Here is a 24,310-nt window from a genome sequence, read left to right as displayed (position 1 = left end):
GTTAATGAAGGGGCGTCCATTAAAGATGAACTCCGTCCAATATTTAGGAACAACCATCCATAAATTGTGGACGGCCGTTCCTAATTTTTATAAAAAAAAATTATCCATTTTACTGATGGACATGCGTCATTTAATGGGGACGCCCGTTCGTAATAAATGGACCCCGTCCATAATATATGGACGGGAGTCCATAGTAAGTAAACGACCGTCCATAGTTGATGAACGGTCGTTCACTAGAAAAAAAAATTAATAACGTGAAACATATCTGATTTGCTAGTGTGAATCATGGAACACATAGACTGATACAAGATTTCGGTGTAAAAAAGTCTGTGTCCATAGCATTATTGTTTTTTTTTTTTTTTTTTGGTCAAACTTAAGGTAGGTTTGTGTAATTTCCCCCTAGTTATAATTTCAATAGTATTTTCTCTTCAGTTTGTTTAATATTAAATTTATTTACAATCATTTGTAATTCAAACACTATTATTGACATTGTAAAAAAAAATTAAATGCCGCCTTATTTTTTTCCATAAGATAAAAAATTGTTTTATCCGACAATTACTTTTAAGTTTAAGTAACAAAAAATGTGAAATATTTTAAAGCTTAAATAATTATTATTATTAAAAATTCAGCGGTTTAGCTTCAGCCTCTCAATTTTAAGAATACTCATATGTTTAAATATTTCTATAATTAATTATTTAATTAAATATGTTTTTAAGTGGTTAAATTCCTTGATTAACCAAGTTCAGAATCCAACGGTTCAAATCCAATCTTGGGAGAATCAAAATTTCTCCAATTCTAAAAACTACGCCATCATGTATTGTACAAAAGCCCGCGCCAACCTGATGCTAAATACTCTCTTCTTCTTCGTGTTATTTGTGGACAATCTGAAACCACTCGTTTTAATTCATTGAGGCAACCGCCGATACGGTGCGTTATGTTTTTGTTATGGTTGAAGGATTTGCTTCTGTTTTATTGATGAGAAAAATATGTGGAATATTTTTTTTGGATGAAATAAGTAATTAAAATGCCTAGAAAATGAGAATTTATTCGTGAATTTTGACGTCGATTTAATTTTTAAAACTTGTTAAAAAGGTAAAATACATCATTGTTAATTTTATATGCATAGTTAGTGAATTTAAAGAACTTGTTTTTCTTTGGTAGATGGGAAAATTCAAAATTGTGGAATTTTATATTTTGATAGAAAATTTTGATGAAAATGCCAATGTATGTGTGAGTTTTAATGCAAATTTAGTTATTATGAAGCAATAAAAATGCCTAGAAAATGAAAATTTATTTATGGCCTTTGATGTCGATTTAACATTTAAAACTTGTTTAAAAAGGTAAAATATAATCATCGTCAATTTTATATGCATTGTTAATGAATTCAAAGAACTTGCTTTTGTTTGGTTGATGAGAAAATTCAAAATTGTATGGAATTTTATATTGTGATAGAAAATTCTGATGAAAATGCCGATGTGTGTGAATTTTGAGGCAAATTTAGTCTTCAGGGCGTTAGTTTGGTCTACCTATAAGAATTTGCTTTTGTTTGATTGATTGGAAACTTTTGTAAAAAATTTCATTTTGATAGAAAAATTAGAGGAAAGTGCCAAGAAAATGAAGATGGGCTTGTAAGTTTTGATGCAAATTTAATCTTAAAAGTGTTAATTTAGTCTAACTTTATATGCCAGTTATTCTCTTTAAATAACTTGCTTTTGTTTAATTGATAGGAAACTTGTGTAAAATTTTTCATTTTGATAGAAAAATTAGATGAAAATTCCGAGAAAATTAAAATGTGTTTGTGAGATGTCAACTCAATCTTTAATTTGTTTCTTTGGTCTCTGTCAAACTTGGTTAAGACATAATGGTCTTGATTAAGTTTGCTGGTAATTTCTTAGTCTTTTAAGTGTTATTGAATGAACCTTGGGAAAAACTGAATGATTCTAGTGATTTCAGTCTTATTTTATTCTCAGTTTTGTGGAACATTGGTGGGGAATTTTCTATTATGGGTGTTGTAGAAAATGCTGTAGAGAACAAAGAAGGTCGTCTACCAGTAGAAGTAAAGGAGACTCTAAAATCACTGGCATCTAAGTGGGAAGATGTACTTGATGCAAATGCCTTGCAAGTTATCCCTCTTAAGGGTGCAATGACCAATGAGGTCTTTCAAATAAAGTGGCCAACGAAAACAGAGAAAGTCTCTCGCAAGGTTCTACTTAGGCTCTATGGTGAGGGTGTGGAGGTTTTCTTTGACAGGAATGATGAGATTAGGACATTTGAGTTTATGTCAAAGCATGGGCAGGGACCTCGGTTGTTGGCTTGGTTCCCATATGGCCGAGTTGAAGATTTTATCAATGCACGGGTATTGTTATGTTAATTTTTGATTGTGATATGTATATTTGGTTCAAAAGATGCTTGTCCTATAACAGGATTGACAGTGATAAGTTCATCATTGTAGATTATTTTCAAGTTCATGAATTCCTTTGGACTAGATTAAATGAGATCAGTGGAGTCAAGTTTGATGCAAATGTTGATAAATTCTTCTTTCTGCTTAGAGTCCTTCTTTCTGTTTGGGACACAAGCTGGGTCAAATACTTTTTCACAAAACCAAATGGACTTGATGTTCTTTTCATTTACTCACCTTTGCTTACATGAGTGTAGAACGATGCGATGCTTTTCTCTGGTATTTTGATTTTTACTTCTGCAGTCCTCTTGGATAATTCTTATTTCCTGAAACTGCACTTAATATGTTTTTTACTTAAGTTGTTAAACTAGATTTACAAAAGCTTTGGTTAAAGAAATTATTGGTCTAAAGTTTTACGTTTTTCCAAGTCCAAATACATCAAGGGTGGGTAACAGAAATCAAATGTTACCTATTGTTAAAAGGGGAATGGTAAAATTTGGGCATCTAGTAAAGTTTAAAGTCCAGTTTTTGTTAAAAGAATGTTCATTCTTTACTATATGCTACACTACTACCATCATTTTCAAAAAAAGAAAATAATGGTTGTTCATAGTTTGTGTAATGAAAAATTTGACTTAGTTTTTAGGAGATGTAAAGAACTATGATAAAGATTACCTATTGTTAGAAGAGAAGAGAGGAAAAATCAAGTTTTTTTTCTTTATTTCTTAGCACTGAAGCATTTATTTATTTAAAAAAATGATAGTAAACATCATGTTAATTTTTTCTTTTCTCCTTGTCTGGATTTCAGACACTCTCTGCGTCTGATCTGCGTGACCTAGAAATATCTGCCCTTGTAGCAGCAAAATTGAAAGAGTTTAATGAGCTTGACATGCCTGGTCCAAAGAATGTCAGGCTTTGGGATAGGTCACGGTATGTTTCCTTTCTCTCTGCTCCCTTAACTTGTTTAAAAAGGTCAAAAAAAGTTATATGCATTTTAATCTAGAAGAGATTAAAATCCTCTTTTCCAAAACATCTGAAATAATTTTTTCTCAAATTTTCAGAAATTGGCTCCAAGCGGCTAAGAGTTTGTCCTCTCCAGAAGAAGCTAAGGCATTTCACTTGGATGCCATTGATGAGGAAATCTCTAAATTAGAAAAGGCACTCTATCAGAACCATCAACGTTTAGGTTTTTGCCACAATGATTTACAATATGGTAACATAATGTTTGACGAAGAGACTAAGACAATAACCATAATCGTAAGTTTTTCTTGGTGTTCGTGAATATAATGCATGATTTTCTTATCATAATTTAAAGGTGAAGCCATGTGTTGGATTTTCTTAACCATCTATAGTCAGATATTTAAACTATTGATTTTTTCTTTTTGTTTTAATCTCTCTCTTTTTTTTTTTTTTGCTCTCAATATATAGTATATGCACTAAATTATGACTTCCATTCATACACTTTTTCCATCTTTATTGTTCCTATCATTTTTATTGTGTAGTTTCATTTACTAAAATTGCATCCTGTTTTGCATTTTACATAATGGGAATATTCTTATATCATATGTTAATTAAATCCTGATTTGTTTATACATGATAGGAAACTACAGTAAATTAGTTGTAAGAAAATAGCAATTAGACCAAAAGGACACAAATTGCATGATTCAGATCGTGAGTTAATACCAAATATAAAATAAATAAATGGGGAATTCAACTATTCCTAATTTTAATTTATGCATATATTATAGAAACAAGAAATGCAAACAATAATATCTACTACTTACTGATTGAGTGCTTTTTACAGGATATTGTGAAAAACTAACCCTCTATTAGTGACCAAGAAAATATTCAAACAAAAAAAAAAATTGATTAATTGTAAGAGAAAACAAATTAATTTTCAAAAAAGGAATGGATAGATGAAGCATGTAAAAAAAATAAAAAATAACATGAGCCAGATGCATGCCAATATCTCCTCTTTAGGTCAGTTTTATGGAAGAAAAATTCATGGTTTTGGGTCAAGAACAACCATCTTAATGCAGAATCATTTTACATGATTTCTGTCTAACCTTGTTATAACTGCATTGATTTCAAACGATGATGTTGCAGATTGACCCCTGAAGCACAGCTACACATTTTCTCCTTAATATTGCTGGAGAATTCGCCTTAATTTATATTACCTCCTAAATACTTGGAAAAATAGTGCCAAAGCACATTAATTTTCTAAGGAATGATGTACTTGTGAAGGTAGGATTACTTTTAATTTCTCACATTAAGATCGCACAAACTCAGATTTGAGTTGATTTTGTGTTTAATTGGTCTGATGTTGAACATATGCCTGCATTTGGTTATAAAGCAAGTAGATTCTTATATGGTATGGAGAAAAATAATCATTTTTCATGATCTGTAACCTACAATTATGAATGTGATGATTATTTTCACAAATTTCCTTCTTTAGAATGCTTTACATTTGATTGGCTTTTATGAAGTTCAATTCCATCATTGTAGTGTATATTATATTCTCTAATAGGACTATGAGTATGCAAGTTACAATCCCATTGCATATGACATAGCAAACCACTTCTGCGAGATGGCTGCTGATTATCATACAGAAACTCCTCATCTTATGGACTACAGTAAATACCCTGGTGGGTGACCATAATGACCTATTTCATTCATTTGTTTCATTTTTTTTGGACTACAGTAAACACCCTCTTGATCTGCATCTTACAATAGGTTTGGAGGAGCGTCAAAGATTTCTGCGTGCTTATCTGAGTTCCACAGGTATCCATCTCTTACTCCCATTCATGAAGCATTTAGTAATATATCATGCGAAAGCAGGTTGATAGATATAGATTTCTTTTTGCTGAATGATATGAAGAATCTGAGATGTTAACTATTTACTTGTGATGGGACTTCAAATGTTCAATAGGACAAACATAATTCTGTGTCACGTACTACAGTTGCCACTCAATCTTCATGAATAAGTGTAATTAAGCTGCAGTTTTATTGGTATGCATTAATATAAATTTTGACCAATACAAAGTTATACATGAAGGCAACTAGGTTGGACTTTAGTGTGCTGTTTTCTTGGTGGGGTCAAAGGATCAAGGCAGTTTGCAACCAGTTTATTGGGGTCAATGCATAAAATTGGAATAATCTGCAAGGATAAACTGGTTTGGTTGTTTCCATCATCCAAATTATTTTATGTTGACACAGGTAATCAACCCAATAATTTGGAAGTGGAGCAGCTACTTCAAGATGTTGAGAAGTATACTCTTGCAAGCCATTTGGTTTGGGGCTTATGGGGAATTATATCGGTAATCTATACAAACTCAGTTTAACTTTCTTCATTTGAATTTTACTGTTTTGAAAAAAAATCCAGGATGTGGTATGACAAGAAGCAGTCTCTTTGGCATTTGGTAGATAGTTGATGTTCTACCACCTTGATTCTTTAAAAAGAAAAAAAGGACCAGAGATTTTTCTCCTGAACATATTATTAATATTTGAATAGTTTCCTCTCCGTTATTGATGATCCTCAGATGCAGTCTGCACAAGAAATTATTCTGCACGCAACTTTAATTTGTTTAATTTCAAATTAACCTTGTCAGTACCCTACAACTTATTTGATGCTTATGGCCTCATTCTGGTGGCTACATGTATGGACGCTATGCCGTAAAGATAGGAAAGAGTTTTCACACATCTAACTTCAATACCCTTATTATTTTAAAGTTGTGATTTGTACCTTTCCAGGCACACGTGAACAAAATTGACTTCGACTATATCGGATATGCAAGGCAGAGATTAGACCAGTACTGGTTAAGGAAGCATGCGTTGTTGGGTTCTTCTTCAGCCAACACAAATGTTTGAATGATGGTAACTATACTATCTAGAATCTGAATTGCATTCTACCTCCTGCTGAATTGTGCAAAGATAGTTTATACATGAACCTGGTAAATTTCTTTCTTCTGCAGATTTCATGTGTATATTTTTAGAATTTATATGATAAAAGGATTTTATAGGTAATATAACAGATCATGGCTATTTTTCCTTGAAGTATTAAAATAAGATTACCGTCTCAGAGGGTTTACTGTTTCTTTGATGTGTATATGTTATGATCATTTGTGATTCTCACCATGCAAATTTGCTTCAAGAAATGAAAAGTCATTATAACAAGCAGTTGAATCTCAATCACAAGATGCATGGTAGAAACGTTATGTATGTAAAAATGTCAGAGAACTAGACAAAAATATGTGGAAGTTAGAGAACGATAATGATTAGATACTAAGTTGTGGTCATGCAAATCTTAGATAGTTTATAAATTATATAGGGTTTGTGATTCCACTCATAGCAGAGTTGGAACTAAGTCTGTAGTTCAAGTGGTTGACTCAGTATCATTCTTAATACGTGGATATCACAATGCGGAACAAGGATAATAGAAATTTCGGCTTGAATTTGTTCTTTGGCGGTTTGGCCAAATGAGATTAGCATCATATGCAATCTCAATTGGATAGATCTCGATGATCTATATGTGTTGTGATAATGGGAGAAAAAATTATTACTGCAGAATTAATGGGTTCATAGCTCGGTGGTATTACATAACATTTAAGCGCATATTGTAGAAAAGCTAGGAATAGAGAGATAGAACTAATTTTGGAAGACCTTATAGTGCAGAATTCAGTATCAATAGAACAATAAAGCTACATGAAGCAAAATGATTCACAGAGCGAGAGAATCAATAGACTAAAGTCTCTTAAAGGCATTGCGTTCATTGTGTATATAACGATGCATGCTTACATAATAGGATATTGTTCGTTGTGGACCTACCAAGGTGGTTTTGTTTTTGAAATCAAGCTAAAAGGACTCATGGAAGGTCTTCTTCCTCCTCTTATCATTATGATTTCAGTTGATAGATTAGAATTTCATGATCTTAGAATCGGATGCAGATTATCTTTCTTTTTAATGGTTTGTTTGGTATCATGCTATAATTTTATCGGAACAATTACAAACGGGTAACAAAAAATACTTGAGTGTGAAGTTTGAAAGCAGTTTGAATGTGTCTTGTTATTATTATTTTTTTTTAATAGTAGATATCATCAAAACAAGTTTATTTATTTATTTTTAATAATAAACCCCGTGTGTTAGCCTTTTTATGATGAGCATTCGTTAGTTTCAAAAATACTACCCTAACTCATGTGTTTGGCCTTTTTTTGTAGTGAACACCAATGGTTTTCAAAATATTATCGACTTAACTTTCAAATTTATCAACAATTTAACCACCAAAAAATAAAGTAATCTCTCAACATTGTTAATAGACTTTAGATGTTAGATTGATTGAATTTGGATAAATAGTAAAAAGGTTACTTTCATTTAAACTTAAATAGAATAATCAAACCGTCCGTACAAAATAGGGCTAGAGTTGTATTTCTACTAGCACAAAAAGGCCATACCCACTGGGTTTTACTATTGAAAACCCTTAAAACAATTAATATTAATAACAAAGAGATATCTTAACATTTAATAAATGTTTCAACTTCTATTAAAATTTTCAATTGAAGTTACGACACCATAGTTGTTAGAAAGATTAATTAAAATTAAATAAATCCATAGCTGTTAGATTAAGAGAAATTCCCTGTATAGCTATCAACACTAATTTTAATTTTCGGAATGTTATGGTTTTCTTTAAAGGCCTAAAGGGTAACTTTAAGTCTTTAACCATAAAATTACATGATTTAATCTAATTGCCCTTAATGAAAAATAAAATGATAAAAGTAATTGGAATACCCTAGACTACTGACAAGTGACAACTAAGTTTAGCAATAGCGCCATCTAGTATGGTGTAACATTTTGTAATGAGATTGATAAACCATATTATTAAAAGTTAAGACTATCAAGTCTTGTATAATTTAACATAGTCTAACATTGTAAAATTAAAAAAAAAAACATATTATTTTATGTTTCATCAAAGGTATAATATGCAAGTCCCTGATTTTTGTCCTTTAAACAAAACCAAAGATTAAATACCTTTGTATAGAGATTTTGATACTTGTAAAAGGAATTTTCGTAATATTAAAAAATAAAAAATAATTCTAGGGAGATATAAAATACTTTTCAATAACATTAATTTAGTGCTATGCCATCTTATGGAGGTATCTAAAAATTAATTCAAAATGAATAAATCCCCCAAGGAATTGATAAATGAGATCTCACAAATTCTCTACATGTACACTTTTAAGTTTTTAAGTTTAACCAAGGCAAACCATTTCAGCACATCTAAATTCAACATGAATATTGATAAATCCCAACATCTTGATATGATTTCAACAAAAATTTCAATAATTCATAACCATTAGTTGTTCAATTACAACATTATCAAAACAAAATTGTAAGGCAAAGGTTACACTGCTTCCTTTGCCTTGTTTAATAATTCTATTTTGTAGCATTCTACTTTCCAAATAAATCATATGTTTAATAATGCCACTAAAAGCCTTCGCTATATTACAGAATACAATACTCTTCATCTTTCCGATAAATTAGTGAGTGCCATGAAGTCAAGCTCATCCTCAAGGAGCTGTTTTCCGGGTTCTCACCAAGACTTTACCTCTCCTTTCCCATTTCTGATTCCATTTCCATATCCAGTCCCCATATGGAGGACTTGCTATCATTAGAGCGGGGTATATTCACTCTTCATGTTTTGTTCAATCCATTTGTATCATCCAATGGAAAAGCAACTCCAGGTAATACTTACCTTTTGCAGAGATACGAGAAAGGCTTGAGGTGAATTACAAGTACAACGATGCTGCAAACACAATGTCTCTCTTAATCTTGGAAACAGCATCTTCAAATTTCGCTTCAAGCTCTGCTTCCCCAATAGATTTTGCTGCTAGTATAAGCTGCTGGAGTACTTCTTCCAGTCTCCTAATTGCCCTGATCAAACTACCTTCAAAAACCTGTGTAATTTCCATTATCTCGTAGAATTTGGATCCTTTAGCCCAAGCATAAACAGCCTCCATGATATCAGGCCGAAATGAACTCACAAAACTCTCCACATCGATTTGGACCTGAAATATAAAAGAAAGTAATAAACAAACTTAATTAAAACAAGCAATTCAAACAGAAGATTAGAATTTACATATAAGTCATCAGTATTTTAAACAGAGTTTTATACACTAGCATGCTCCACATCGTACTGAGATTTACACATCTAAATTGAATTAGAGATCCAAACCTAAAGTGAGTATCATGAGTACAATAATATGCTTAATACCAATACAAGAAACTGTTTAGGTTAAAAAAAAAAAGAAAAAAGAAAAAAGAAAGAAAGAAAACAAGTACCAATATTAAGTTTCAAAAGTACCTTGCACTCCAACTGAACTTTAGCAACTCTCCGAGCTGTATCTTGTAATTGTGTAAACAGCAACTCCAGTTCTTCTCTGGGTTTTGCAGCATCTGGGAGCTTCTCTTGCCATACAAAACAAGAGAGAAGAGACACCATTTCTTCCACCTTTATGTCTTTTAGCACTCCATTGAACATAAGCTCTGTCAGGGTAAGCTCATCAGCACTACTGATTTCACAAGCAACCTTTCCCTTCAATTCTACAACATCATCACTTGTGACGTATCTGCAACATCCACAACACCATCACATAACAATTCGAGATAATAATATCATTATTATTACATTCATGGCAAATGAATGATATTTTGATGAAAAAATCAGAATCAGGTCAAAATGTAGTATGTTAAATTTACAGCAAAATTTTCAATTATTGAAAGTTGATGTGCATAAATTTGGATGCTATATAGATACTACTCGCTGCTTATTGTCTTCAGTACTTAGTGCAACACATCTTTATACTTATTGTAAATTTCCACTTGTTGATAACTGATACAATGGAATACGGTTCCTACAATACTCCATGAGTAAGAAGATTGTGCTACTAATTGCCTTTAAAATAATTAGCTTTTAAGTCTACATCTACAATAAGTCACATTTGATTTAAAAGATCATTTTATTTGGTCAATTTCATAAAAATTTAAAATATCAACAGGTTATCTAAAAATCTTGATAGAAATGTAAAATCCTGGTAATCTTACATCAAAAAATCTCCTCAAAACCTTATTAAAAAAACAAAAAAAAAAAAAAGATGCTAAGACAAAATTGCAGATGAAACTAAGAAAATGGCATTACACACAAATAAGAAAAATAATACATAATTGCAGATGAAGCATCAGTTTTGACCTTCTAAAACCATCAGAGCAAAGCAAACCTAAAACATTCTTTTTGTTGGAGTCCCACATTGATTAGGTGCTTAACCAGTAGGTGAGTCAAGCAACTACCTCCATCAACAGGAATGAGTCAACATATGGAGCTTGATCGTGAGAGGGAGTGTTAGAATCTCACACCGACTAAACACGCTCAAGCCTACTGGTTTATAAGAGGGGAGAATCCTCCCATTCAACAAGGCCTTATTAGGTGAGGTGTCAAACCCACCTCAAATTCTATCACTTTTCATAATGCCAAATTACACCTCACATTTAATAGGAGAATTTATTGACCTCCCCTCTGGTTAGCTAAACTACAAACAGATTCATTGGTATCAAAAGTTGCCAGAAGCATCCTTTGAAATTCTGAAAATTCAGAGATCTCCAACTGTTTTCTTAGCTACATGGACCCACATGTAATTAGGTCAAACCTCAGCAAAGGTAAATAAAATTTACCATATTTAATAATTGCATATGAAGAACTAATCAAATTAAGACAGTTTGGAGTGCTTTCATGGCACTCCAAGAGTGAACCCCTATCAAAAGTCAAAAGAGAACTGAACACGGTGCTGCAGTAAAATATGAGCACAAGTCAAAGGAAAAAGTTTTCCCTCTGCTAGTTCATGGTCTAGATTTGTGAAGCAACAACTAAAAACGAGATTACTGTTCCCTAGCCTAACGCACCATTAAGTTAAAGCGCATACCATGCAGCTAGCAAAGGAAAATAACAGAGGAAAAAAGAAACAAAATGAGGAGAAACTATATAAGAATTTCAATTACCCTAGCCTCCGGAGAACCCGTTTTCTGGCCTTAAGTTCGTCTTTAAACGCCAATTCAGTGGAAGAACGCATTTGCTTCTTAATTGACTTGATCTTAGCAGTCAATTCATGCTTCATGTGTAATACTTTGAGCTTTTGCTCAATAAGTGGAGACTTTGCAATATCATGCTTGTCAAACAGGCTTTCCAAAGCCTCTATCCTCCGGATTGCTTTCTGATATGAACTGCTTCGAATCTGAAGAATGACAGAATATTTGTGATAATGATTTCTAAAGAAGAGGAGAAGGAAGAATCTGCAAAAAGAATACAGCAACGTACCCCCATGTTTGCTTCAGGATCCAGGGGCAGTCCACTAGAATTTCTAGCAAGAAATTCGGATGTTGACTTCAGCATGTTCTCTCGAGTTTGCAATGGCAAAAGATCCTTTGGCATAGGCAAGCGAGCACTGCTTAAACTAACAATCTGTAAAAAAACAAGGGAAAAGATAAATTCTCCTTCTCTAGATCAAAACTCAATGAAAGAAGTTAAAAGCATTACAATATAAAATCTCTTCTTCCTAAAAACAAAAACACTTCTCAGCACAAGCTTATTCCTGAAAAACATTATCACCAGTTTAGATGCTCGAGTCCTTGAAAATCTAGATCAAGGCAAAACAGATCTGAAACCTGAAAGTGTAATTATTTATTTCACTATGAAAGTAGATATTAAGTGAAACTGAAATCAACTACTCTTTGATTTATCTGCAAAACATTTCCATCAGATAATCTTAGTGGATAGTAGCTAGATTAACTAGTAAGACCTCTGGTAGGAGAACAAATGGTATTGGTCGAATCTCTCCCACACTAATGATTGGTGAGCTTGATTTAAATTTATTTGTACTAATCATAGAATGTCAGCACCAACCTTCATTTCGTTTCACAAAAAATTCAAGTAACACTCACACACACATTTATGTATACAAATACCAATGACACCACATTTATCAAATCATTTCATACCATTAGATCAAGCACTTTGGATAGTTGTGGTTGCCTATTATATAATAACACAATGTATAAAACTCAAGAAAATCTACTTAGGAAGCATTAATACAGATACATAAAATACAAATATAAGATGGGGAGAATTTTACAAAACCCCCTAGATTTGCCTAAATTCCAGGTTTTTATTTTTTGTCACAAACCACTCGTTTGAGCTTTATTTTCAAAGGCTTTTTTAAATAAATAAAAATCAGGTGTTTGTGATAAAAAATAAAACTTCAATTCCTGCCTGAAATTTGACCTAACCTCCTGGTGACTTGTGCAATTCCCCTATAAGATATAAAGTTGTGAGTCATAAAAGAAATACTGATATTGGGAACTTAGCAAAAATAAACAAGGCAGCAAATACATATAAACAGAAGAAAAATATAAGGTAGATTGCCTGAGAGATGGGAACTGATACAACAATGGGTTCTCCAGGTTCTTTCAACGGGATAATCTTAAAAGTCTTTTTCCCAACTCCATCTTTGCCTACCAAACATCTTGTAAGGATGTTCACCGTGTAGTTTGCATCTTCTGGTTTTCTACTTTCATCATCTGAACCATGCAGTCACCATCAAGTGTTAACCAACTTAAATTGCCATGGCAGTGCTTAAAAAAATTAGCATATAAATAAACAAAAAATGAAGATGAGTTCTCACCTTCATTAGCACTTTTCACCCTCTCAAATTCAATTACTACTCCCCATGTAACCTGGTCCTCAGTAGAGAAAGATGGAGATTTTTCATCAGTCCTGGTGCATTCAATACACACAAACCTGCCTGGTTGCAGAAAGGGTAAACAGTACTTTGCAGAGAACACAATCTCACGAATATCCTTCTTCAAACTTTTGTATTGCAGTAGCAGATTGTAATAACTGTTCAAACTATCTTCCTCTTCAATAATCATTGAATTCCTCTCCTCTTCAAGAACCTTTGCTTGTTTCTACATAGTAACAGTTTATTTTATAATGTAATCAGCAATGTTTATCTCCAAAAGTACGTATCAATTAACCCAGATATAAGATAAATTCACACTAAATTACAGTAAATAAGACGCAACATAATCAGCCAAAGGATATAAATTGGAACACATATCCCTAAACTGAATTAACTCTTATTTTTTATTCTCAGCCGGAACAGCAACAGAAGACGATTTATGTAATGGTTTTCTTTCAAGTATTCCTGTTAAAAGAAAAAAGGGCTAGTTCGTATTACTCATAATATGTGCTCTCTTGCTCCAGTTGCAGATCAACTTCTGATGCTTTACATAATATATGCTTGCTAAGGTCAGTACGATCCTCTCCTTGTATCTCACCATCAAGTCCAGATATGAATTGGAATTAGAATTCCACTTGCACCCCCATCTTCTTTAGCTACCTCTTAACATGTTCGAGGTTAAAGGATTTTCATTAATCTTCACTTCACTATTCTAAAAGATTATTGTTCCAAGATCCACAATATGACTCAGTCCACGCACATTTACAACCACAGAAGGAATGCTGGGAATACCATCATGGTTGCCTATGGCTGTTATATTCATGTATATGAAAACCATAAAATTAAGTGTGCACATTCTTATATAATCCCTAATTGGACTCCGCACTCAGTAAAACTACCAACCGGAAAGTAGATTTCTTTGGGGAAAACAGTCGGTCATCCAGTAGATATAGAATTGTGGAATTTATAATCAGTTACAGAAACCCAATCAATATTTGCCCCAGAAAGAAAAGAAAATAAACCAATATTGATAGTTGAGGAAAGTTAACCACAAGTAGTCAGCATTTCTAGAAGCAAATGAAAAAAAAATAAAGAAGATCACACAATTTCAGGCCTTTGTCAATATAAACTGACCTCAAGATCAGGGATGGCATGGTCAACTTGAAACTGATAGAATGAGTTACGGAGCAAATTTTCAGGATTGCCCTCTTCACAGCGGATTTGATTCAAAAGCATGTTGTAGCTTAGATGGAAGGCACTGGAAAGCAATGGGAAGGTAAGTCAATAGAAAGCACTTATGGAAAGACAAAAGTATATCTAAATATCATTCACTTGCAGTCACAAACGGAATACACAATAATATATTCGGCCCACATCATTAGAAATATTCGAGGCTATCACTCAATTACTACACTGACCTACTGAAATGAAACAAAAAATGCTCGATACCAATGTTTACCCACCCTCCAAAAGGAATATGCCTTATTAGGTTCAAAAATTAATATTTATACGATAAAAACCAACAATCAGAAGTTGATAAGAATGTAAATTACAACTGAAGCCAAAAGTTTAAGCTGATAGGTAAGAATCAAACATTTATCTCTAAGTTCTCACCCACCCTCTCAAATGCAAGGCACATGGATGTACACAAATACAACCACAAATATAACCATAACCATAACCATAACCACAAACACAAACTACAACTTACTAAAGCTTGTTTCATATATCAAGAGAATTTGAACATGTCCACTCAGTCAAGTCGGTTATTATATCAGTTACTACTTAACTCAAAAATATAAGTTTGTAGTAAGATTTGGAAAAAGTGTCATTAAGCTTTCACACACCCCGCCAAGTGCAAGGCATATATCAAAAATAATTACAACACATAACTCAAAAATTTAAGTTGGTAGTAAGATTTGGAACAATTGTCATTAAGCTTTCATACACAACGTCAAGTGCAAGGCATATGGATAAAAAATAAATACAACACAAATACAACCAGAACCACAAACAGAAAACACAATTTAATACAAGATTGATTGATTTTGATACAGATTAAGTTATTTGACCCAAAAGCTTGCTGATAAGAGTTGAATAATTGTTTTTGAAATCCAACCAAAAATAAGGAAAGGAAAAGAACTCCCTAGTTTAAAATTCAAATTTATAGCTCCCAATCAGCATTAATATTAACAAGGTGAACATTTGAAAGACATATTTAATTCCTTTTCTTTATGAGAAATAAATAGACTTATGTAAAAATTAGAGAAGAATCCACACAAGAATCTCTTTTTGCACCTTACATTCTTGCAAAATAGCACAAAAGGACTCACATGGCTACCCCAATTAGTAGTCTTTGAGATGGGATATGCTATACTTATCGCAACTCTATCACAAAAGATTCAACTCTTTGATGACACCAAGAAAGGTGTTGCCAGAATTCTAGTAAATGTAAGATTTGCTACTTATATCATGGACCAGTTTCTAAACTCAGAGCAATAGGAGGAAAAAAACATGAAAACACAGGTAGCAGAACATGTACCTGTTCAAACTATCAGCACTTCCTTTAAGCATCATTTTGGCAGTAGAAGGTTCCATCTTATCGTCAACCATAAGGATACAAATCCCACGTTCATCAATGCCTCGACGACCAGCACGGCCACTCATCTGTATGTATTCTCCACTGGATATCCATCTAAACTTGTCCCCATCAAATTTACGCACATTTGTAAACACTACAGTTTTTGCAGGCATGTTCAGACCTATGCTGAAGGTCTCTGTGGCAAACAAACACTAAAGATAAAATTTTCAGTCTTTACAGCACTACTAATAAAAGGGAAATTTTGTAATAGAATGAGATAAAAGAGACAAACTATTTAATCTGAATAGAAATAGTATTCCTATGACATGACATGAATATCATAGATCTTCACATGAGTAATTACAGTATTCAAAGAAGTCCAGAAATGACCATGCAGAAAGAACCTACAACCTTCCTCATCAAGGAAGAGACGGAGATATAACATGTATCCCCATTAGTTAAACATAGGGATAATTTCTTATTTATGTTTGGAGAGACATATCACTGAAAACAAGATGAAAGTAAACAGGCACAAGATTCAGAAAGACCAACTTTCATACAATAGACTGATGCATCAACTAAGAAACTCATATGGAGCGGGCTAATGGCCTGTCCAAATTGGTAATTATATTTATGGTCAGAGGGCATCTGTGAATGTAACCACCCAAGAGAACGATTCAGTAAACTATAGCAAATCATTAACTCTTGAGACATGCATAACCATCTGCATGAATGCATGTGTACTTTTCACTATAAGAATGAATAAACAAATAATTTTCTCCTAACCTTGATTAGTCCTTCTTGAAATAATATCTCAATCACTTCTTTCAGTATGGGAAGTAAGCCAGAATGATGCACACCAATTCCACGTTTCAAAAGGGGTAACATATTTGAAACCTGTGTACAAACAATATACAGCAACATGATAATTAAAATCTTTGCTAAAAACAAAGTAGACATGTCTACACACTAAACTAAAATACAATAAGGTGGTATTGGTACAGCCACTAAAAGCAATTGTTTTTAGCAATAACAACTTTAAACATTGAGAAAACACAGGGTAACTATTAAACATCATCCTCCCTTGTAAAAGAATAACAGGATCACCTGTTCTATACACATGATACTGTTAAATAGAACACTAAAATCCATCAAAGATGGGATGTGGAATTAAAGAGGAATACCTAAATTTGGCTTCAGAAATCAGATAGAATTAAATTCTCATTCACTAAACAACAAATGGTATGACACTTGATAAACTTATACTAATAATCAAAATTTTCTCATGTCTAATAGGAGGATCCAAATCCAAATAATGCAGGACTCCCTTCTATAATAATTTGCTCAAGAATCTCTCCTTCAATCACATAACCATTAACCACTCAATTCAACCACCAAAAATGTCCCAGAATAAATACCCTTAACCAGATATTTTATTGACACACACTCACATTCAACGCCAGCAGACAGAAACACAAGAAGGCATGCAATTTGGAATAAGAGGAATGACGACTTGCCTGAGGTAGCTTCTTATCGTCGTCTGAAAGCATGTCCATGGCACTCCAATATATTGTTTCTATGTTCACTTTCTCATCATCTTCAGTTAGATCCATTTTTGCCATCTATGATAGGAAACAAAAAAAAGAATGATAATCAAGAATTCTCATATCCAGAAAAGTACAGACATGTCATGGATCTTTAATGCAAATACAAACAAAATAAAAGTGACAACAATGTATTTTATTAGAGAAAAGAGGGCTTTTGAGCAATCAATTAAGCCCTTTTTCTGTATTAGCTAAAGGTTAAGGGCCTTCTTCATCTTCCAATAGATACGTGAAAAAGGAAAAGCATTGGATTCTGCATCAAATTTCAGTACGAGACAAAAGGAGGAGAAGGTACAGTGAGCAGGTAAATGACTCCAATGTTAGGTTGAGGCAAATTTAAAAAGATTTCACACACTATATCGTAGATTACGCTAAATAAGCATCTTGACTTACAAATAAATCAGAGCTTGAGGATATAGGTCGCATGCTTTAAAGTCTGACTCAACCAGAAATGACATCAATAGCTAAAAACATTGACCAAGATAAACTGTTTAGGTCTGAAGATGATGTATAGATAGGAGCATGCATATGCAATCTTCACCACCAAAAAGAGAGAGAAGGGGAAAAAAAGGAAATATTAGAAAAGGAAGCAACTAACCTGCATTGCGAGAAATTCACAATCCCTTTTGCTAAAACTGAAAATTATGACAGGGTCATACTGACGCTGAATAATCATTTTGACCATCTTGAAGATGTCACTTTCATCACCAACTTTGCCTGATACTGAACCTTTATGTCGCTTCCCATTCTCTCTTTTCTTGTCACCCTCACCAGTGGGGACTAGTGCATTTAACGCTTTATGAAAGCTGTCCTCGCGAAATTTCCCCTTTTCATCCACCACTAAGTATAGACCATGACCTCCAGCAGGGAAAATGTAGTGCTGAAGGGGTGTTGGTCGATAGTCGGTATAAACAATGTGACATGGTTGTTGGTGGACCTGCATCAAAAACACCACAACAAGCAAGCAATATTTCCATTAACAGCTCAAATAAACTAATTTGATCAAATGAGTGATCTGAAATAAGAGAACAGGGATCAATAATTGCACAGAGATGATATAAATTGACAATTCCTATGGTCTTCCCATTCCAGGTTTTAGAGAAAATATTTCAAGTTTCTCTTCTAGATTAGATAAAGGCAAAGTCATCACTGTTAACAGGAAACAACCCATATGTTGCTCAATATACTCTACTCTTCTGAAGACAAGGACGATGTGAGCACTAACAAGCATCGTAGATAGTTTTAAGTAAAACAGATGATAAAGACTTCTTTTTACAGGTTTCAATAAGAAATATGGTAAACAAATTCAGGAATGGCTTGAGTAAATCACCTTTGCAACCCAATCAGCAAATTCCTTTGCATTTGGCACAGTTGCCGAGAGGAATACAAATTGAGAGTTCTTAGGGGCCATAACAATGCTCTCTTCCCATACCACACCTCGCTCCCGATCACGCATGTAGTGTACCTCATCAAATATGACCCAAGCCACCTCTCGCGTAACTTCCGAACCTTTATATTGCATGCTACGCCAGATTTCAGTAGTCATCACCTGAAAGTAAACTACATATAAGCAGTCCATAGATTAAATTGCTTTAAAAGACAAAAACTGATATTACCAATATGACCTACCAAACAAGAAGCATTTGGATCAATTGTTACATCCCCAGTCATCAAACCAACATCTGAAAACTCTTCTTTAAACTCCCTATACTTTTGGTTGCTAAGTGCCTTAATTGGTGAAGTATATATGACCCGTTGCTTATTCCGCAACGACATAGCAATTGCATACAATGCTACTACTGTTTTCCCAGCTGAAGTATGGGCTGATACCTGTCAAAACAAGGATACCAAGCAATTTATATTATGAAAAAAGAATACCTCATTAATTTCAAATTCAAGCTCACTTCTAACATCAACAAAAGCACTTCCAAAAAGTCAAAACCGCAGTAAAAAGTAAAGCATGGAGAAGCACTTGAAGGTGCACTTCAATTGAGTACTAGTAATTTTCAAGTAAAACAATACCTAAATTAGTAAAAACACTTGAATTTTTCTTTGGAGAAGCAATTGATAACTGCTTTCGAAACAACGCTCTACGTAATTTCACAGAAAGCAGTTTTCACCATTCTACAAAAGAACTCCCAAACCCAAATTAAATTTCATAAGGGTGGGGCTACTTGCATCCAAAAAAAAAACCCTACACACCCATTTTGCTAACCACACACGGTAACACTATTACTACAACTATAGATATGATTTCTTTAATCAACTTCCAACAAAAAAATTCGTTTTCATTGAGTATTATATCCAATTAAGCACTAATCTGTCAATTTAGTGGTAGAATTACGAAAGTATACAAACTAAAATCTATTTAAATTCTTAGTACAGAGTTTCCTTAGAAAAATAAGTATTGAGAGTCGGTTTCTTCATCGTAAATAGTCCCACTCTTTAAAAAATTATAGTTTTCAACACAAAAGCTCATACATATATACAAAACCAAGCAATAACCAAACGAATAATCAATCAAAACCATAAAAGCAAATAAATAAACAAATTAAAAACGAACTAACCATAACCGACTCGCCATTATCGAGACACTTAATAGCTTCGGATTGGAAGGGGTCGAGAGTGAAAGGGAACTCCTTTGCTGGTTTGGACTCATCTTGAGCTCCGGTGGCAGTTGTTGTAGTTGAAGTCGGCTCATAACCTGGCGGATACGACACGTCGTGTAAGCAAGTAACAGTTTTTTCGACCAAAACGGCGCCGTTTGAGTTCTCACTTTGGTGCTTCTGTGGCGGTGTTGAGCCCGACGGCTCTTCAATTGACTTCCTCTTTAGTGAATTCATTGTTTAACAAAGAGTTTAAGTGAAGAATTGAATAGGGAACCCTAAATGAATCAAATTTGGATTATAAACTCTAAACGGTTCGTCGTGGTCACGTGGTGGCCCGTACGCGGCGTGCGGCGGAGGCGAACGATTTTGGTGAGCGAGGAAGGTGGCGACAGTGAAGAGTGGTTTGATTGAGCGGCGAGGAAATTTAACTGGCAGACCTCCTACGTTTGCATTTAAAAAAATAACCTTGCAAATATTTTACAGGTTTTTTTTAAGTTAAAAAAACTGACCTGGCGCATTTACTATGTTTATTAAACATGTAAAACGGATTAAACTGAAAAAATTTAAATATATGTAGATAATATTATAATTAATGGAAATTTATTTAAATTTTAAAAATTAAAAACGACCCCCACCTGTCAAAATCGCTTAATCGAGTCATATACCTAAAGAATGATTGAGAACACCTTTGATTTCTCTACGATTTCCGACGATAAAAGTGTCCTATTTCTGGCCAATATTTGATCATAAAGCTTCCTTACACAAAATCATGGCTGGTATTCACAAAGAGGAGGAAAACCCAACCCCAATCCAAATCCTAGACTCCGATGGCGGCGGCGGCTATTCAAAGGTTATCAAAGAAGATGCTCCAGTGGATCATTCGATAAGTCAAGGTGGTCTACAGGCAGAGGAGACAACGACAGCACAAGAATAGAGAGAAGAATCGAAAAATGGTTCTGAAGAGGAGGACGTCGGCGAGAATTCAGGCGAGGAGGAGGACACTGGTGAAGAAAGGGTACGTTTTTTTACTTGTGATTTTGAATTTGATGAGAAATTTGATTGATTTGTACGAATTTGGAGGATATGTAGTTGGTTTTATTGTTACAGTGGTTGTGGCGTTTTATCGAGCAGTTGGCCGGCATCGAGAGAGTGGCTTTGTTTGGGTTCCAAAGGATGGGGGAAGGCAAGAGAGGCCGTATGGAGGTTGTTTGTGGGAGGTTGGAGGGCTGGGGATGGCAGGAGGTGGCAAAATAGGGGGCCTGGAGGGCTGCCCTGCATATTGCAAGGCTGGCCATGCACAACCCCCTTATTCTGCCAACTCCTGCCATCCTCAACCCTTAAACCTCATGGAACCTGCCACAACATTGGGCATATGGATCCCTTTTGACTGACCAGAACATAATCCAAGTCATTGTTGATGTTGTCATCAAAAAGTATGAAAGTTGGACTTAGAACTTTGTAATTTATGTGATGTTGTCTTATTGGGTTATCTTGAATAATTAGATTGTCTTGAATTGAATCAGCTAGTGTTGTTAGGCGTCAGGTTGTTGATACTTGGGTTATGGTGTTATGTATGCTTTATGGCCAAGGCCAAGATTGGATAATGTTGGAAAGGGTGTTGTAGAAGACGACGGAGAGATTGTTGTTGTTGCTACTGATGCTGAAGGTGAGTTGGATAATTTTAGAGGATAGGGAAGTGGCTGGAGAGAATGATGAAGAGGGGGGATGGAGGCTTCCAGCCCTGCTTTTGTTTTGGGTGTATGTAGGACATTTATTTGTTGTATATAATGTTGTATTTTAATGTAATTGACATGTTTCTTATTTGTACAAAAGCAATTCAGTATTTCTTTCCCTCTTTTGAGTTTGAATTTATTTAGTATTCTTGTTACATGGCATTGATATGTTGATGCAATTAGGTTGTCAAATTCAAGAGAAAATATGGAATTAATATGTGTTGGTGATTTTAGTTTGTCAAAATTCAAGAGAAAAGTTGGAAAAAATATGTATTGTCCATGATCGCTTAAGCGATATGTAAACAACTACATAAATCGCTTAAGCGACCAAGGGCTTTCTATACAGGATCGCTTAAGCGAGAAAATAAATCGCTTAAGCTATTGTGCATCTAGGAACATCTAGATTCTGCCATGGACATGATCGCTTAAGCGATTCATGATCATTTAAGCGACCAAGGGTAAAGGTGAAGAATTGCTTAAGTGAGACAATAAATCACTTAAGCGATCGTGCATCTGGACATATCTTGATTCTACCTTGGACTTGATCGCTTAACCGATCTTAAATCACTTAAGCGACCAAGGGTAAAAGTGAAGAATCACTTAAGCAAGACAATAAATTGCTTAAGTGATCGTGCATCTAGATAGATCTTGATTTTGCTTTGCACTTGATCGCTTAAGCGACCAAGGGTAAAAGTGAAGAAACGCTTAAGCGAGACCATAAATCGCTTAAGTGATCATGCATCTGGACAGATCTTGATTCTGCCTTAGACTTGATCGCTTAAGCAACCAGTGGTAAAAGTGAAAAATCACTTAAGCGAGAGCATAAATCGCTTAAGCAATCTTGCATCTAGGCAGATCTTGATTCTGCCTTGGACTTGATCGCTTAAGAGATCCCAAATCGCTTAAGCGACTAAGGGTAAAAGTGAAAAATCGCTTAAACGAGACCATAAATCACTTAAGCGATCGTGCATCTGGGCAGATATTGATTCTGCCTTGCACATGATTGCTTAAGCGATCCCAAATCGCTCAAGCAACCAAGTGTAAAAGCAAAGAATCGCTTAAGCAAGACAGTAAATTGCTTAAGCAATCGTGCATCTGGGTAGATCTTGATTCTACCTTGCACGTGATTGCTTAAGCGACCAAGGGTAAAAGTGAAGCATCGCTTAAATGATCTTGATTCTGGCTTGTACGTGATCGCTTAAGCGACTAAGGATAAATATACAGGATCACTTAAGCGAGACATGAAATCTCTTAAGCAATCCAGTGTATTTAGATTATTTTTATTATGCCTTTCACAAGATTGCTTAAGCGATTTACATTATCGCTTAAGCGATGAAAGCTTATAAACACTAGATCGCTTAAGCGATTCGATTCCTTTTTTTTTTTTTTTTTTGGAGTAGGTTGTCAATCCCATATAAAGTGACGTTAATGTGAACTTCGGACGTTCACAACATCACATGATTATTAACGTTAATGTTTAGCGACATCGGTTATTAACACTTATTAAGGCCAATTAAGAAGGATTATTTGCAACCTAATTCCATCAACACATATTAAGGTTACAACCGTATGATATATGAATGAATGTCATAGCGCATTGGCGTGACACGTTAATAGAAACGTACCTCATTTCATAAATATGGATAATGTATTTGAGAATGATTGATTGAAATAAGCTTCAATTTTGACTGTACGATTAGTTCAGTGGATCATGATCTGTCTTGTGTCAATTGATTTGATTATTTATATCACTTAATCGATTTTTTTTCAAAGTTATATTTTAATTAAACTAATTTTTTTACATCTGTACATACAACATGGAAAAGAAATATTAAAGTATAAAATGATTCTATATAATACAAATTTTAATGTTTATAAAGTACCAAAGTAAATTACCCTCAATCGCTTAAGCGATATATGATTTCGCTTAAGCGATCCTGTCTATTTAGCCTTAGTCGCTTATGCGATAATAAATCGCTTACGCGATCTTGTCAAGACAGAATATAGGTCATCCGACTATACTGGATGGCTTAAGCGATTTTAGGTCTCTCTTAAGCGATCCAGTATATTTAGCTTTAGTCGCTTAAGCGATCATGTCCAGTCGTTTAAGCAATTACGTACAAGCCAAGATCAAGATCACTTAAGCGATGCTTCACTTTTACCCTTGATTGCTTAAGCGATCATGTCCAAGGCAGAATCAAGTCACCCTAGGTGCATGATCGCTTAAGCGATTTAAGGTCTCGCTTAAGTTATTTTTCATTTTTACCCTTGGTCGCTTAAGCGATCGTAGATCAAGGTAGAATCAAGATCACTTAAGCGATTCTTCACTTTTGGCCTTGGTCACTTAAGCGATTCATGATCGCTTAAGCAACCAAGGCCATTTTGCTTCTTATCTCACCGATCTTTTGATATTGTGCACGTTTGAGTAAGAAATTATATTCCGTATTGTGGGTGAGCTCTATATTCAATCATAACCATCCATATTTGTGAAATGAGATACGTTTCTACTAATATGCTAGACTCGTGACTAATTCAGTAAATTGATTGATTGATTGACTTGATACGACAATTATGTTGATAATATTTATTTTGCCTATCTTACTTCTTTGG

At 34.2% G+C, this 24,310-nt stretch overlaps 2 protein-coding genes across 2 annotated transcripts; one reads left to right on the top strand and one right to left on the bottom strand.

Moving 5' to 3' along the window:
* The first annotated feature begins 773 nt into the window (after positions 1-773).
* Positions 774-6,494, top strand: LOC116111898 (probable choline kinase 2). The gene is made up of 8 exons (XM_031398063.1): positions 774-927; positions 1,971-2,356; positions 3,204-3,325; positions 3,457-3,652; positions 4,923-5,040; positions 5,129-5,176; positions 5,612-5,712; positions 6,146-6,494. The coding sequence occupies exons 2-8, from the start codon at positions 2,003-2,005 to the stop codon at positions 6,260-6,262; spliced, it is 1,056 nt and encodes a 351-aa protein (XP_031253923.1). The 5' UTR covers positions 774-927; positions 1,971-2,002; the 3' UTR covers positions 6,263-6,494.
* Positions 6,495-8,707: 2,213 nt separating this feature from the next.
* Positions 8,708-20,397, bottom strand: LOC116111900 (DExH-box ATP-dependent RNA helicase DExH9). The gene is made up of 14 exons (XM_031398064.1): positions 19,926-20,397; positions 18,988-19,188; positions 18,689-18,907; positions 17,957-18,295; positions 17,272-17,376; positions 16,541-16,651; positions 15,716-15,966; positions 14,308-14,431; positions 13,117-13,399; positions 12,858-13,012; positions 11,754-11,897; positions 11,438-11,670; positions 9,750-10,014; positions 8,708-9,453 (listed from the first exon to the last, which is right to left on the bottom strand). Exons 1-14 carry the CDS (start codon positions 20,199-20,201, stop codon positions 9,175-9,177), a joined length of 2,985 nt encoding a protein of 994 aa, XP_031253924.1. The 5' UTR covers positions 20,202-20,397; the 3' UTR covers positions 8,708-9,174.
* Positions 20,398-24,310: the final 3,913 nt, after the last annotated feature.

This window comes from Pistacia vera, unplaced genomic scaffold (genome assembly GCF_008641045.1).
Source record: "Pistacia vera cultivar Batoury unplaced genomic scaffold, PisVer_v2 Contig653, whole genome shotgun sequence".
In the NCBI taxonomy this organism is placed as follows: Eukaryota; Viridiplantae; Streptophyta; class Magnoliopsida; order Sapindales; family Anacardiaceae; genus Pistacia; species Pistacia vera.
Note: the sequence above shows the minus strand (reverse complement) of the source record. Positions and strands in the feature narration are given on the sequence as shown.

Excerpts from the sequence above, each read along its gene's own strand:
- LOC116111898 (XM_031398063.1), top strand. The coding sequence starts at position 2,003 with ATGGGTGTTGTAGAAAATGCTGTAGAGAACAAAGAAGGTCGTCTACCA. Across the intron at positions 5,041-5,128 it reads GGACTACAGTAAATACCCTG|GTTTGGAGGAGCGTCAAAGA; the intron begins GTGGGTGACCAT and ends ATCTTACAATAG. Across the intron at positions 5,713-6,145 it reads GCTTATGGGGAATTATATCG|GCACACGTGAACAAAATTGA; the intron begins GTAATCTATACA and ends GTACCTTTCCAG.
- LOC116111900 (XM_031398064.1), bottom strand. The coding sequence starts at position 20,201 with ATGAATTCACTAAAGAGGAAGTCAATTGAAGAGCCGTCGGGCTCAACA. Across the intron at positions 15,967-16,540 it reads TTCAAGAAGGACTAATCAAG|TGTTTGTTTGCCACAGAGAC; the intron begins GTTAGGAGAAAA and ends TTTTATCTTTAG. Across the intron at positions 13,400-14,307 it reads ATGCCATCCCTGATCTTGAG|AAACAAGCAAAGGTTCTTGA; the intron begins GTCAGTTTATAT and ends GTTACTATGTAG.